Below are 13,719 nucleotides of genomic sequence, written 5' to 3' on the forward strand. Positions count from 1 at the left end.
TTTTATATTGAACTTTTACACAGTAAGTATATATATAGTAATATTTATTCTATTTAATTTGTGAAAAAAAAGCAAGAGACTCTTGCACCTTGCATGGGAACGTGACACGTAGTTGGTAGGTTCAAGACAAAAACGGAAGAAGAATGCGAAGTTTCAGAATCTTAACAGGTAGCACCCCTGCAATGAAGCGCCCTTTCGTTCCTTCTCCGCATGAAACCTTGCGGGACCCACTGCATATTTATATACCCAAATCACCCCTTTCTCTTCTTCACTCACTTTATTCATGGGTGGCGGAGGAGCCATGAGGACGGTGGCCAAGTTTGCCACCGCCGGGATCAGGGGCGTGCCGTCTGTTCGGAGAGCTTCGTCGCAGACAGCGGCGGCTTCTGAAGTGTCGCCGCTGCAGGCAGCGGCGTGGGACGACGTGGACGACTGGGAAGTGGCGGACGGCGGCGAGGGTACGCCGAGGGTGGTGTTGGGCGGTGTCCCTAGCTTTCAGGAGGCCACGTCAGCCACCACTGAACTGAAACATGCTATTGATAAGTATAGTCTCTCTCTCTCTCTCTCTGTATATCATGATTCATGCATGTTCTTTGTTTTGCATGTTATGATAAATATGAGTTAAGAGGAAATGTCTTTCCGAGAAGAAATTATTGTTAGAATTTTTTTAGCAAACACGTTATGATATGTGATGAAGATGAGGGTAGGGGTGTTAATTCCATACAGTATCGATGCTTCATAGGATATCGATGATGTGTTATTTTATGCATTACTTATTACGTACTTATTTCTGATGGAAGTCATCTCTCTGCTAACATCGTAATTTATCATATTTTAGGATATACCTATCTTCAAATTCTTCCGAATGCGACGGTTGTTCTCTCAGTGGTCATGTCTCTGTTATGTCACCTTCTCATTCTGAGTTAGAGAACAAATCTCGTGTCACCGAGGCTATCTTAAATCCTTCAGAGTCAAACCGTGCTTTACAGGCTTTTCAATTGCTTAGTGAATGTCCTGAGGCCCAGGTAAACCGTGCTTTACTACTGCATAAAGAGTTGTATGTTATTATTATTATTATTATTTTTTAAGCTTCTTTGGGGGAAATATATAAGTTGGAAATCCTACATATTGATCATTGACATGGTTAAAATAATGCATAGAAGTGGGAGACATCTCTCTTATGACGAGTTAGTTTTTTAAGCCGGATTAATTAGGTTTAAATCCAAAATCTAAACTGATATCAGAATGTATGTTAGTATAGTTGTTGTTGGGTCTATTGGTCTATAAGTTATTGGGCTGTTATCAGATTAGCTATATATCGATGTCTAGTCCAGAAACAAGTGTCTTAAAAGATGTTATATTGATTAATGATATGACTAAAATGGTGTATAAGTAAAGGATAATTCTGGACCCATGAACTAGCCTTTTAAGTGAGATCAAAATTCAAATTCTATAAATATAGAATAACTATGGACAAACAAATATATATATATATATATATATATATATATATATATATATATATATATATATATATATTCGGAAAACATATGTTTTGTGCAAGATCTAAACAAGTTTATTAATCTGGGCTGCACTTCGTTTATTGAATTAATAGAGGTCACTTATTTTTGGCCTTAATAAGCAGAGTGTGGTAGCTTCGATTGCTTGTGACCCGAATATATGGAACGCAATCGTGCAAAATCCTGCGCTACAAGATTTCTTCCAGTCACAACAGACAGGTAATATCTAAGGGGTATGGTTTTCTGTTTCAATCATTAACAGCACTTTCTAATTTGGATTTTAGTGGATGTTAAGTAAACCAATTTGTGCTGTAACAGCTGATTTTGAAGTAGAGGAAACTCATGATCAAAGACTGGGAAACTTACCTTATTCTGATTCAGTGTATGCATTTATTGATTCGCTGAATGTTCTCCAAAATGTAAAGTTCACTGTATCTGAAATGTTGAGCAGAGTGCCAAATTACCTTCAGAATATGTTCGGGTTCTTATCTGGTCAGACATCTTCTGCGGTTATTGATGCTAGAGGAAACACAAAAGCAAACTTCATGGATCCTATCACTATGGGAGGAACTTTCATGGGGTTGGCAGTGTTGGTTGTGATGGTGATAATGCTGAAGCGAGCTTAAACTCTAGGCAGAAATTAGTTAATTATAGTTTGCTATTTACTATGATCATGTTTTATCTTTTGCATTAATAAAATTGTGAGCTAAATATGAAAGGCACTTATGGGTAAAAGATATGAAATTTATTGTGCGTTACCTGTTTTTGGTCGGTTCCGAAAACCAACCACCAGTATCGAGTTTGAATTTTTTTAATAAATCAAAATATACAGTTGGAAAAAACATGTCAATTTAAATCTTAGTCTTGATTCCTGTTATCTGTGCTTCACGTTGTACTTACTAGTGTGTGTTTATTGTATGTATATTTAAGACTATTCCCTATAGTCTATATATTCACACGTAAACCGTTGTACAATTTTGGCTTTTGCATCTTGATATGGGGCCTTTTGTCTGAGGAACATGGCAGCGTGTGAAGGGATCCATAGGGAACAAGAAGGAAGGTTCATTTGTGCTTTCATTTCTCCACTAAATTGGGTTGTTGTTTGTTTTAAATGCCGATATATATGGGGATCCTCCATGGTCTGTCCTTGGATTATATTTGATGTTGTTCCTTCCTTCTTGTCTCTACCTCGGTTGGCGGGTACTTTCCAACAGAACTTAGCAGTGATATATATATATATATATATATATATATATATATATATATATATATATCCTAACTCATTAGAGTAAGTAGCAAGACCATATTGTTAAAAGTGTAGAAAAGGAATTTTAAATCTTGTTACGAAACGATGTATGATATAGTATGTTCTATTCACACACATTAATTATAGAATTATCTCAAGATATGTATCAATTAAGTGAGAAACCTGAATTCATGTCCGTGATATCAATACAATACAGTAGAGAAATAAATACGAAAATTTCTCACAATTGCACACACACTCAATTATCTAAGAGTATCTTCAATGTTAAGACCCTACAATGTCATATCAACTATCAAGTATGATAATATTAGTTGTCTACCCTGAGGCACTGGGTTAGCTTCTTCTAGTTCTCACTATGATGAAATGATCTTTTCTTGATAAAGGATGCTAAGAGCATGCATGATACCTCTTTGGTTTTCTCAAAGTATAACTAGTATTGGAGATATATCACACATTGACTAGTACCAATGAGTGTAAAAGTAGGACTTATCAAACCTTTTCATTGTTAAATCAACTTACAACTTCCTACAGGCTCAAGTGATTTTAGGGAGTTCACACTCTTTTCATGTTATGTTGTTTTTAAACTTTTTTTGGAAAACCTTTGTTCCACAAACAGTGCTTGCCTTAATGTGGTGGCCCATTTTCATCATTTATTTTTATCTTGTATGTGATGAATTAGTTAGATTGGGGTCTTACCTAACAACATAGTAGTCATTATATACCATTTAACTCGCTTCTAACATATATTGCCATCTATTTTGGCATGTCATCATGGTATGGTCTACTTGGATTCTATCTAGCAATATTGAAAGAAAACATTTTATGAAAATCCGAAGTTAATATATTTTATTAAAATGAATCCAATTACACCAGTACAAGTAGTATAACAAGCTGGACAAAACATTACCAATAAATTAAATGCAAACCGAACACCCTATACTAGTAGCAAATTTGGTGCTTTATGTACCACAAAAGAGAATGCATCACATATTCTAGATTCCTCTGTTGTGTTGGATTAAAGAAATGAAATGCTCTCTTCCAATTCTTCTGCAAGGTGTCCCAGCACATGCACAATTGTGGCTTTCAAATGTTAGCTACTTCGATTACTGACTATTCCTTCAATCATTTTCTTTGAGCTGAATTGAAAACGTCCGAATGAAGAGAACAGAATTACTACTATATTGCACACATGGACGAAACAGAACAAAGCAACTCTGCAATGTTGAACCAATGGCGTGAGAGCAATGCCCCATAGGAGAGGCAACGGGAGCAAAATAATTTATGTCAAGAGAGTAACCAAACACTGGATATTTCCATTCCAAGTGCATTGTCACCATATTTTGGACAATGACCTTTTGCATGTGTAGGAGCCTTTCAAAAATATAAGAAAAACAAAAAATAGAAAACCTTTTGCATGTGTAGGCAATTGGAAAACCATGGAATTTTATGCGGTTTCGTTTCTCAGCGGCTTCAACCTTATATTTGAGAGACAAAATTTCCCCATGCAAGGTCTATTATATATTTGTGTGGCTTCTTTTGTCCATATTAGTTAATTTTCTATTATTGCTCCGGGAACAAACAATAAGGGATAGAGTTTTCTAGATTGAAAGTGATTAAATGACAAAAGGGGGGCAACATGTGTACTTTGATATTTGTGGTGGAAAATAGGTTTATTTATGTGCGTCAATTCAGCGGGAGTTATTGTAGCCTGTGTCGGGCTGACCAAATGTTCACATCAGAATGAGAATGGAATCTAAGTTATTAGAAAAGAGTCTATTATTCTCCTTTCGGGACTGCAGAAAAACACACACAAAAAAAAAAATGGAAGTGTAGTTGGAAAATGGAAATCCACCCTGCATAATGAATCTTTGCTAGTATTTTATTCTTGAGAGTGAGACAATATTTAGAGACAATAGGACAACAAGAATAACAACAATTCTAGAGGGTGGGGCAATATATAACTACATTTATTTATGTACTCGTATTTATTAGAAATCATAAAAAGTTATAGATCTCTCTTTTGTGGCCAACAAAAAAAAAATTAATAGACTTTATAATAAGTTTATAAAATATTAACAATTAATACGTATATTTAAGAATGAGCCATTTTTTTTGTACAGCTTAAAATGATTCTATGTTTCACGTAATTAGGACAAAAAATGCATATATTATTGTTTTCTAATATAAAAGATTGGATGAAATACTTTTTCTTCCATTTTCTTTTCAACAAATTTTCTTTTCATCTTTCTCTTTTCTTTATTATAACATCATTTATATGTCTTTTTAATTATATAGTACATATTTTAAATTTTAATATAAAATTAAATTAATGTTTTATTAAAAAGCTAATCAGAAAGCAAGAATTTCACATTTAAATCTTTAAATAATTAGTCAAATTCCTTAAATAAAAAAAAATTAAAGTTTTTTTTATCAGCAATGGGTGATTCAACCCACAACTTTTTTTTTTCATTTCATTTTTTTAATCACCTGATCAGGCTTATATCTCCTAAGTAAAATTACAATAGCTAATAAAAAAATAATGATAAAAGTGACCAAAAATAAATCGAACAAGTTGGGCTGCTGGTCTCGTAATCGAATTTTTTGATTTAGTTGAAGGGAAAATGACCTCCTTAAAAATAGACACAGCTTACTATAATAGTATTGAGTATTGAGCATTGATTTTTCTAAACATCAATATTTATATGTACACTAGAAAAACTTACTTAAAGGGCAAGTGGGTCTACGAGATCGAATGACCTCTGCTGGCTCTGCATATACTTTTTTACTCATTTCAAAATTAAAAATATGAATTATATTTTTCCAACCTTTGTTATGCAGCATTGAAAGTATATAGTAAGGATTTTTTTATAACTTTAATAATTAAAGTATATTAACTACTGTATTCAAATAGAGTAAGGATTATTTTTTTATAATTTTAATTCAAATATATTAATCATACACAAATAATTTTATATTAATCATCCCATCACATATTACAATATATGACAAGTCTCTTGACTTAACTAGCTTTAAAATCATACAAACAATGATTTCTATTTGGTTGTCAATATAAATTTAACTCTTATAAATTATCACATCTCACCTTCCTTCCTCCTAAATAAGAAAATTTTAACTAATTTATAAGAATTGAAAAAATTGAATAATTAAATTAGCAGTACTAAATTTATTAACATTTTTTTAAAATCATCCTTAAAATTAAGGAGAATCATCATATTACTTTTTTATTTAATTATTATTTATCTAATTAATTAATACATCTTAATTATTTTCTCCAATTTTCATGAAAATTTTATTTTGTTACACATAAGAGAGAAAATGAGGTTATTGTAACATCCTGTTTGAATCAAAACTGAATGAGAAAGATCTAAAAGTTATGTAGATATTAGACTCTACAATTGATAATGGCTTAATAAGAGAAAAAATGAACTTATTGTAACAACCTGATTGAATCACACCAGAATAAGAGATATCCAGAGGATGACATTGTACAATTAATAATGGCTTAAAAAAATTAATTGGTACTACTTATATCAACAAGATACATATATTTTTCGGTAGTTCATCACTTAAGAACTGCATACTTAAGTATGTTTGACTTTGAGTAGTTGTGGGATGGGTAACCTTCTAGAGAGTTTCCCAAAAAGCATGTGAATAAAGACAAAATATGCTAAAAAATCTCATATAGGTTTGTGGGGTCAAACATTGATCCTAGAAATAGGAAGAATTGATTTTTGAGGTCTAAAAAATGACTACCTATGGAGGGTTTTAACCAACAAGAATGTTGAGTGAAAGTGCCACAATGTGAAGTACCATAGAGTGCAAGTCGCCAAGTAGTCGACAACCAGGAATGTTACAAATGATATCAGAACAGATCTCTCTCAGTATGGTGTGGTTCAAGGACGAACCAAGTAGAAGCTGATGGACATGTAACACCCCGATTGAATCACATCAAGATGAGAGAGATCCAAAGATTTTGTAGGTATGAGACTATACGACTAAGGATGACTTAAAGGAATTAATTAGTACTACCTATATTAACAAGATCATCTACTTTTTGGTAGTCCATTACTTAAGAACTCCGTAGTTAAACATGTTTGACTTGGAGTAGTTGTGAGATGAATAACCTTCTGGGGAGTTTTCCGAAAAACATGAGTGAAAATAAAATACGCTAAAAAATCTCGTGTTGACTTATTGGATCAATCATTGATCTTGGAAGTAAAAAAAATTGACTTCTGAGGTCTCAAAAAGAGTTATCTACATAGGGTCTGACCGGTGATAAACAGTTCTAATCAACAAAATTATTAAATAAAGTATCATAATGTGAAATATGAGTATGAGCCATCCAACACTCAACAATAAGAAATGTTACACTCATCATATTAGTTTATTGTATTTATCACTTATTTGATTACAAAATTATAAAATAATTAAGAGTACTGTATTAAAAAACAATTAACATGTTCCCAAGAAATCAAATAAGCTCGGAAGATGCGTTTGTGAAACATGATTTGTCTATCAATATTGATTGTCAATTATTTTGTAATGTTCCAGCTTTTGCTTGGACCCTTTTCAGGGTGACGCTAATTGTATCTTTTGCTAAGTGACTCAATTGAGTTGGAGTGGAGGAGTGTTTTGGTCCTAGTTCATTCATAAAAAAATAAAAAAATTCAAAAGATAATATAAAAAAATTCTTTAAAAAAAAGTAAGTTTTTTTAAGGGAATCTTATATATAAATAGTACAAAAAAGATTTTTAATTATTTTAATAATTTTTTTGTAATTGTTTTTAAAAATTAAATTGTGAATGAAATTTTTTATATATAAAAAAAAAGAAAGAAGAATGGCAGCAAATGTAAATGAAAGCGGAATTTGTGGGCAAAGGAATATCCCGTGGCGGATAAAGACGAATGTTAGTTCGGCAGTTACGTTGATTGGGGTCTTATAAAGACGTAGAACAACACACAACAGAACACACTCACACTGTGTCATAACCATTTTTGTATAACACGCAAATTGGAAATTGTTGCAACCCATTCTCTAACATTGATAATTACAACAAACTTGTTCCATACCCAAACCTTCTTCTTCTTCGCTTGATGAGGTTCTTCGTTTCTTGCTTCGGCGGCGCCGGCGACCCCACCGGCTCCACGAAGCCCCTCGTTCCGCCGCCTTCGCAGACTCTCCGCCGCAACAAGTCCCACTGGAGGCCCGCCCTGGGATCCATTTCCGAGGACACCGCGCCGCCACACAGAGAGAGGACCGCGGCGGCCTCCGCCGGAGATGGCAAGAGGAAAGAGAACACCGCCGCTACCGCCACCACAAAGGCTCGCCGCCGCCAGTACAGCGACGATTACGACTACGGGTAAGGAAAAATTAAAAACTTCAAATTGCAATGATTGCTTTGTAATATTTTAGTGTTGATGTGTATGTTTTATTTTTATTAAAATGGAAATAAAAGTATGTGGTAGAAAAAAAATTAAAATGAAGGGATTTTCGTAAACTCGAGACTAAAATGATTTAGCACTTCAATCTAAAATAAATTATAAGATGGACAGAGAAACTAAACACACAGGGTTGTTCGTGAAAATGTGTATTTACTATTTAGTTAATGTTCATTTTAATAATATATGTGGGTTTTATTTTTCTTTTTTTAAGGGATAGTAATAGTTTACGTGATTTTTGCGCTACCATGTTGCTAATGAATTGCTTGAGTATAGCAATTAGATTAGATTGCTTGTAAGTTCATAATTGCCGTTGGGGCGTTGGACGGAGCATTATTGCATAAGTGACTCTTATCAAGAAAAAAAAATTCAGTAATTAAAGCGTAAACTAACCGAAAATAAATTAATTTAATGCGTAATCAATGAATGCTCATCTATTCATATTGCTCTACTTTTTGCATTCTAGTACTTTAGTAGTGTCTAGTAGGATCTTTTAGTCCATATGTCCATGTCATTGACAACTCGCCAATCTTATCTAAGCCATTTTTTTTTTAAAAAAAAAAACAAGTAAAGTTTATAGTAAAATCATGCTTTCATGATCGTTACTAATTTTTCTTTCCAAGTTGCACGGAATAAAGATGAATATATGAAATTATAAAAGAGAGATTAATTAATGATCAATAAGAATAAAAGTTAAATTTATCGGAAAAAAAGAATTAAAGTTAAATGGGACAAAATGGAAATGATTTCTTAAGACTACCGATGACAAAAAAAAAATTAAAAAAAAGAGACTGAAAATTGGATGAATTGGTCAATTAAGGCTCTGATTTATTTAACTCCTAAAATTGGACCAGTTTGTTTTGGTTATTAATGAAATTACTTTAAAAAAATTGTTGAAAAATTAATATTTTAAAAGAAGAGTTTAATAATGTTAAAAGTTTCTACCATTGATTTTTTTTTTTAATGAATCGATAAATTCACCGTATACTGGGAGAGAGCGAAAGAGATTGACTGTGAATGTTTAATAATTGATCTGCACTATGTCAAATTAATAGTTAATTCACATAATTAATTTATATCGTCTTATGTTTTTTTGTTTGTTCCTGTTTAGTGACTTTTTACATATAGAATTTCACTTGTTTCGTGGCCATCTTTATAAATTTAGACTGACAAAACTCTGGCAATTGAAATATATAAGTATTGGCGTGGTACTTATGTCAATTTTTTATTGTCATGGCTCGTAGTTATAATTCGTGCTGAATGTGTATTTTATCTTGTTTTCTTGAAATTGCAGGCCTAGGCGAGTCGCCATGCCCTCGGTTATGCCAGCATTCTCTCCGACGCCATTCATGTTCTGAACATTACAATCGTATTCATTAAATAACATGTGTACATATTCATATATGTTTCTTTTCTATCAGTATATTGATATATACATATATATATATATATATATATATATATATATGGTTTAGGACAAAATAACAAATTTGTAAAGGTTTATCATGGGTGGCTGCTGTGAATGGATTACAGGCCTCATAATTGAATGCCTTATGGCCTTATGGACTAATCAACCCTAAGCTAATATAGTGTTTCGAAGGACTCTGTTCCTTCAACACATTTTACCAATAATACTCTTAATTCCATTCGACAGCAAATATACCACAGAAACTATGAAACGGTGTAAACATGTTGACTCAGCAAATGACTACAATATTAACCCTTTAATAAAAAATACGGATATCAGCTATCAAGAATTAGTAAGACAACTACAAACAACTTAAAGATGTGTTTGAATAAGCGTTGCAACCACGTCGTTGAGCGAAAAAATCACACTTTTCAAATAAAAAATGTCCACAACAGTCATGGAACTACACTCAATCAAAACTTTGTTGTGCCCCTCATTCCAAGAAATATGCTAAGCAGAATAAATCCCTCATAACTCAGCTGTGAGGACATCTGCAACACCAATATGTCTCTCAAAACCCTTAATCCAGCCACCTGCCCAATTTCTCAGCAACCCTCCACGTGAAGCATTTGATCCATTCAGAGAAATTGCACTTGAGCCATTCATCAGGTGGAGCCACCCAATTAACTTGAGTTTGCTGAGCTTCAGAAGGTTGTCTTTGTCAAGAATGTAATGTGACACAACCAACAGTATAGTACTCTGAACACAACATACGAGCAGCATCTGTAACCTGTTTATCACATAGGGGAATATCCGAGAAAACTTCCTCATTTCTAGCCAAAGAAATTCTTACTTATACAAATTGAGATAGGTTACAGATACGAGCAGTATGTGTAACCTGTTTAACCTGTTTTACATCAGATATTTTTATTAAAACTAAATAAAAGTACAAGAAATGCTTACTTGTGCAAATTGAGAATACAATATGAATAAAAAAAAAAAAACTGAAAATTTAAATAACCCTTAATTTAAGCTAAAAAAATAAGTAAAAATAATGCAAGGAACTAGTATATCATGCAAATCCAGCTTCCAATCCACTGAATGTATCATAGAGGGGTTGGTTTGATGTCTCTGGAAGAAGAAAAGCAAACACTCCTCCCATTATCCCACAAGCTGCAAACACTGCAAAGGGCAACCAACCACCCAAAACCACCACAAATGGTGCCAACATGGCTTCCATTTGAGCAGTTTGTGTAGTAAACCCTAGCTCTGTGTTCCTCACCACCGTTGGAAACAACTCTGTCGTGTAAGAGCATGTTTGGATACCACCAAAATCGTGGTGGATCCAATAAAATCGTGGTGGATACTTGAATTTTCTGAAGCATCTACGGGTAGCTTCAAAGGCAACGTGATTTTACAATCGAATTTGATTTACCGCACCCCCATCCCAAACATACCATAAATATACAACAAATTATAAGTCCCTGCCATTCCAGACACTGCCAAAACACCACATACCATTCTCAAAATCTTCCACACCCCAAAGTTTTTCATTAAACTCCCCATCAAACAAAAGAACCCGCTGAACCACATCGTCGCCACCGTCAACGGTTTCCTTCCAAACTTCCCCAAAAGCACCGCCGTTATCACGAACGTCGGCATCTCCCCCACTGCGTAAAGCAACACGTTCAAGTACAGGTTGTTTTTCAAGTTCACCACGTTTAAGCTGAGGCCTTGGTAAACAAAATCGCACAAGAAATTAAGCATCATCGTGATTAGTAGCCGCACACGTGTGGTAGGGCAGCGAACAATGTCTAAATGGATCCAAGACGTGCAGTTTTTTTTTTTTTTTCTAAGCATTCATTGTTGGAATTGTGGTGGTGACACGAGGATTCATTGTTTGACTCAAACAGAAAGGGGAGGAGGACAAGGATTGTGTAGAGAAAGGAGGGGATGGAGGAGGCCATGTAGAGATAGCGCCACGTTTGGAAGACGAAAGTGATGCCGGAGAGAATTGCAATGCCTCCTAAGAAGAAGTAGAAGGTGCACCTGCCAATCGCACCGCACTTCTTGGGGATGATTGCTTCGGATGCGAAAGAGGTAGTTAGGAGATTATGCTGTTAATCAGCCAAACATGGCGTTTAGGGCACTAGCTACTCCAAGGCTATGTTTCCTTCCGAGAAAGGAGTCTGAGAGGTGGCCAAATACTCCACCACCTGAAATTACCAACAAAAACCTTTCTTATAAACCTTTTATTATCTTAAAAGAGATAGGAAGAAATAAATAAACTTGATAGAATAATATTTTTAAATTGTGGTAAGAAATTATTATGTATAAGAATTAATATTGTATGCTCTGTCTAATAACTTTTGCACTACCATTCAACAATAACAATAAACTCAGATGCACAATGGCAAAATGAAATGTAGGATGAATTGGTTAAGTTTTAAAATAGTTATATTAATGATATTCTATGATGGATTGTAATGTAAAAGATTGTTAAACTCATAATATAACTATTTGTCTTGATCTTAATGAGTTTTTAAGACTGAATTCATTTAAATTTTCCTGTACCAAAAAAACCTCATAATATAATTCAATTATAATGTAGATATTATTATATTATTTTATTAATAGAGTCCACAAATTTGGAGTAATGTTTTGTTTTCTTTGTTTTTATTTATAAGACTAAATTACTTTATTTATTTTATTATGAATTAATAATGTTTATTGCATTAATATTTTTATATACTAAAATATTCCTAATTAAGTATATTAATAAATAATTAGAAGAGAGTAGTATTAATAATAAGGATATTCTTGAAATAAAAAATATGATAAATTTACTGTTATTAATTAAATTGATCGATAGATCACTTCCTTTAACCATATAAATCAGGTCATTAAATCTTTCTAAATAAAAGAGTAAGTAGATTAGTATTAGATTACTTTTAGAACTAACATGAATGGCATGTTCTCTGGTTTTTCCGGATTTTTCTTTTTCAAGTGACCCAAAAATTAAGCTGGTTGAATATTTTTATATGATCATTACTCTCATGGTCCTCAAATTATGCACACTGTGAACTTTGAAAGATAACAAACTTCAGACATAGATAAGAGAAAATCAACAAACCGATCGTCCAGCCGACAAAGAACACGGCCCGTACCAACCCAACCTTAAACTTGTCACCACAAATCAAACCCCAATCCGACACGGTGGTGCCGCCAACCCACTCCCACGAACACGGTTTGAGTTCGCAGATGCTAGTGGCAGCCGCATTGCAATCGAAACCGAGGGAGCCGGCGTGGCAGTTCCAGTGGGGTTCATGGTCGGCAAATATGATGACCATGGTGTGAAATCCTACCAAAACCCATGAAAGGCTGGTGAGGACGAAGTGCCTAAGATGCCACCGCCCCAACTCGCCGCAGTGGTGTCAGAGCATCTCGTCGATAGACATTTTCTTCACTAGCCACGACGGTAGGTCGTCACAGCGCGGTGGGCATCTCAGCACTTGTCATTTTGTGTTTTCTCTATTTCAGCATGTTTACGTTAATGAGACATGGGAGCTATGTACTATATATAATGTTTGTAGCGCCACATTTTTTTTATAATATTCTTAGACTAATTATAACTTTGATGAAAATTAAGGTTGCTTTTATTTAGTTAAAATTTCGTTGCATGTATATAGTCTAAACTAAATCGTGTTTGATATAATACTTTAATTAACTTACAATTTATTGGACTAATTTATAAGTTTATTCTAGATTAGTTCAAATTTTAAATATTGTACAAGTAAACATGTTGGTCAATTGGTATATATGATATTGTTTCAGCAGTTTCAAGATTGAATTTTAGATTTACATATACATGAAATACAAAAAGAAGTTTTGTCGTTATAGTAATAATTAATTCTACTTTTACCTGGTTCAAACATGCATGATTGTTTCAAATAGAAAATACTCGTAATATATGCTAAAAAATATTTCGTTAAATTTTCGTTACCAGTTATTTGATTATTCAATAAAAGGAGCACTACAAATTTAACTACAAAACCATGTCCTTC

The 13,719-nt window shown here is 33.5% G+C and overlaps 2 protein-coding genes and 1 pseudogene across 2 annotated transcripts; 2 read left to right on the forward strand and 1 right to left on the reverse strand.

Moving 5' to 3' along the window:
• The first annotated feature begins 257 nt into the window (after positions 1–257).
• LOC114375027 lies at positions 258–2,397 on the forward strand. The gene is made up of 4 exons (XM_028332766.1): positions 258–543; positions 839–1,025; positions 1,646–1,739; positions 1,839–2,397. Exons 1-4 carry the CDS (start codon positions 284–286, stop codon positions 2,144–2,146), a joined length of 849 nt encoding a protein of 282 aa, XP_028188567.1. The 5' UTR covers positions 258–283; the 3' UTR covers positions 2,147–2,397.
• Positions 2,398–7,760: 5,363 nt separating this feature from the next.
• LOC114375348 lies at positions 7,761–9,817 on the forward strand. Its single transcript, XM_028333125.1, has 2 exons — positions 7,761–8,168; positions 9,542–9,817. Exons 1-2 carry the CDS (start codon positions 7,903–7,905, stop codon positions 9,603–9,605), a joined length of 330 nt encoding a protein of 109 aa, XP_028188926.1. The 5' UTR covers positions 7,761–7,902; the 3' UTR covers positions 9,606–9,817.
• An 849-nt stretch (positions 9,818–10,666) lies between these two features.
• Positions 10,667–13,590, reverse strand: LOC114373351 (annotated as a pseudogene).
• Positions 13,591–13,719: the final 129 nt, after the last annotated feature.

Source organism: Glycine soja, chromosome 11 (assembly GCF_004193775.1).
Source record: "Glycine soja cultivar W05 chromosome 11, ASM419377v2, whole genome shotgun sequence".
NCBI classification, from domain to species: domain Eukaryota; kingdom Viridiplantae; phylum Streptophyta; class Magnoliopsida; order Fabales; family Fabaceae; genus Glycine; species Glycine soja.

Excerpts from the sequence above, each read along its gene's own strand:
- LOC114375027 (XM_028332766.1), top strand. The coding sequence starts at position 284 with ATGGGTGGCGGAGGAGCCATGAGGACGGTGGCCAAGTTTGCCACCGCC. Across the intron at positions 1,026-1,645 it reads GTGAATGTCCTGAGGCCCAG|AGTGTGGTAGCTTCGATTGC; the intron begins GTAAACCGTGCT and ends CTTAATAAGCAG. Across the intron at positions 1,740-1,838 it reads CTTCCAGTCACAACAGACAG|CTGATTTTGAAGTAGAGGAA; the intron begins GTAATATCTAAG and ends GTGCTGTAACAG.
- LOC114375348 (XM_028333125.1), top strand. The coding sequence starts at position 7,903 with ATGAGGTTCTTCGTTTCTTGCTTCGGCGGCGCCGGCGACCCCACCGGC. Across the intron at positions 8,169-9,541 it reads AGCGACGATTACGACTACGG|GCCTAGGCGAGTCGCCATGC; the intron begins GTAAGGAAAAAT and ends TTGAAATTGCAG.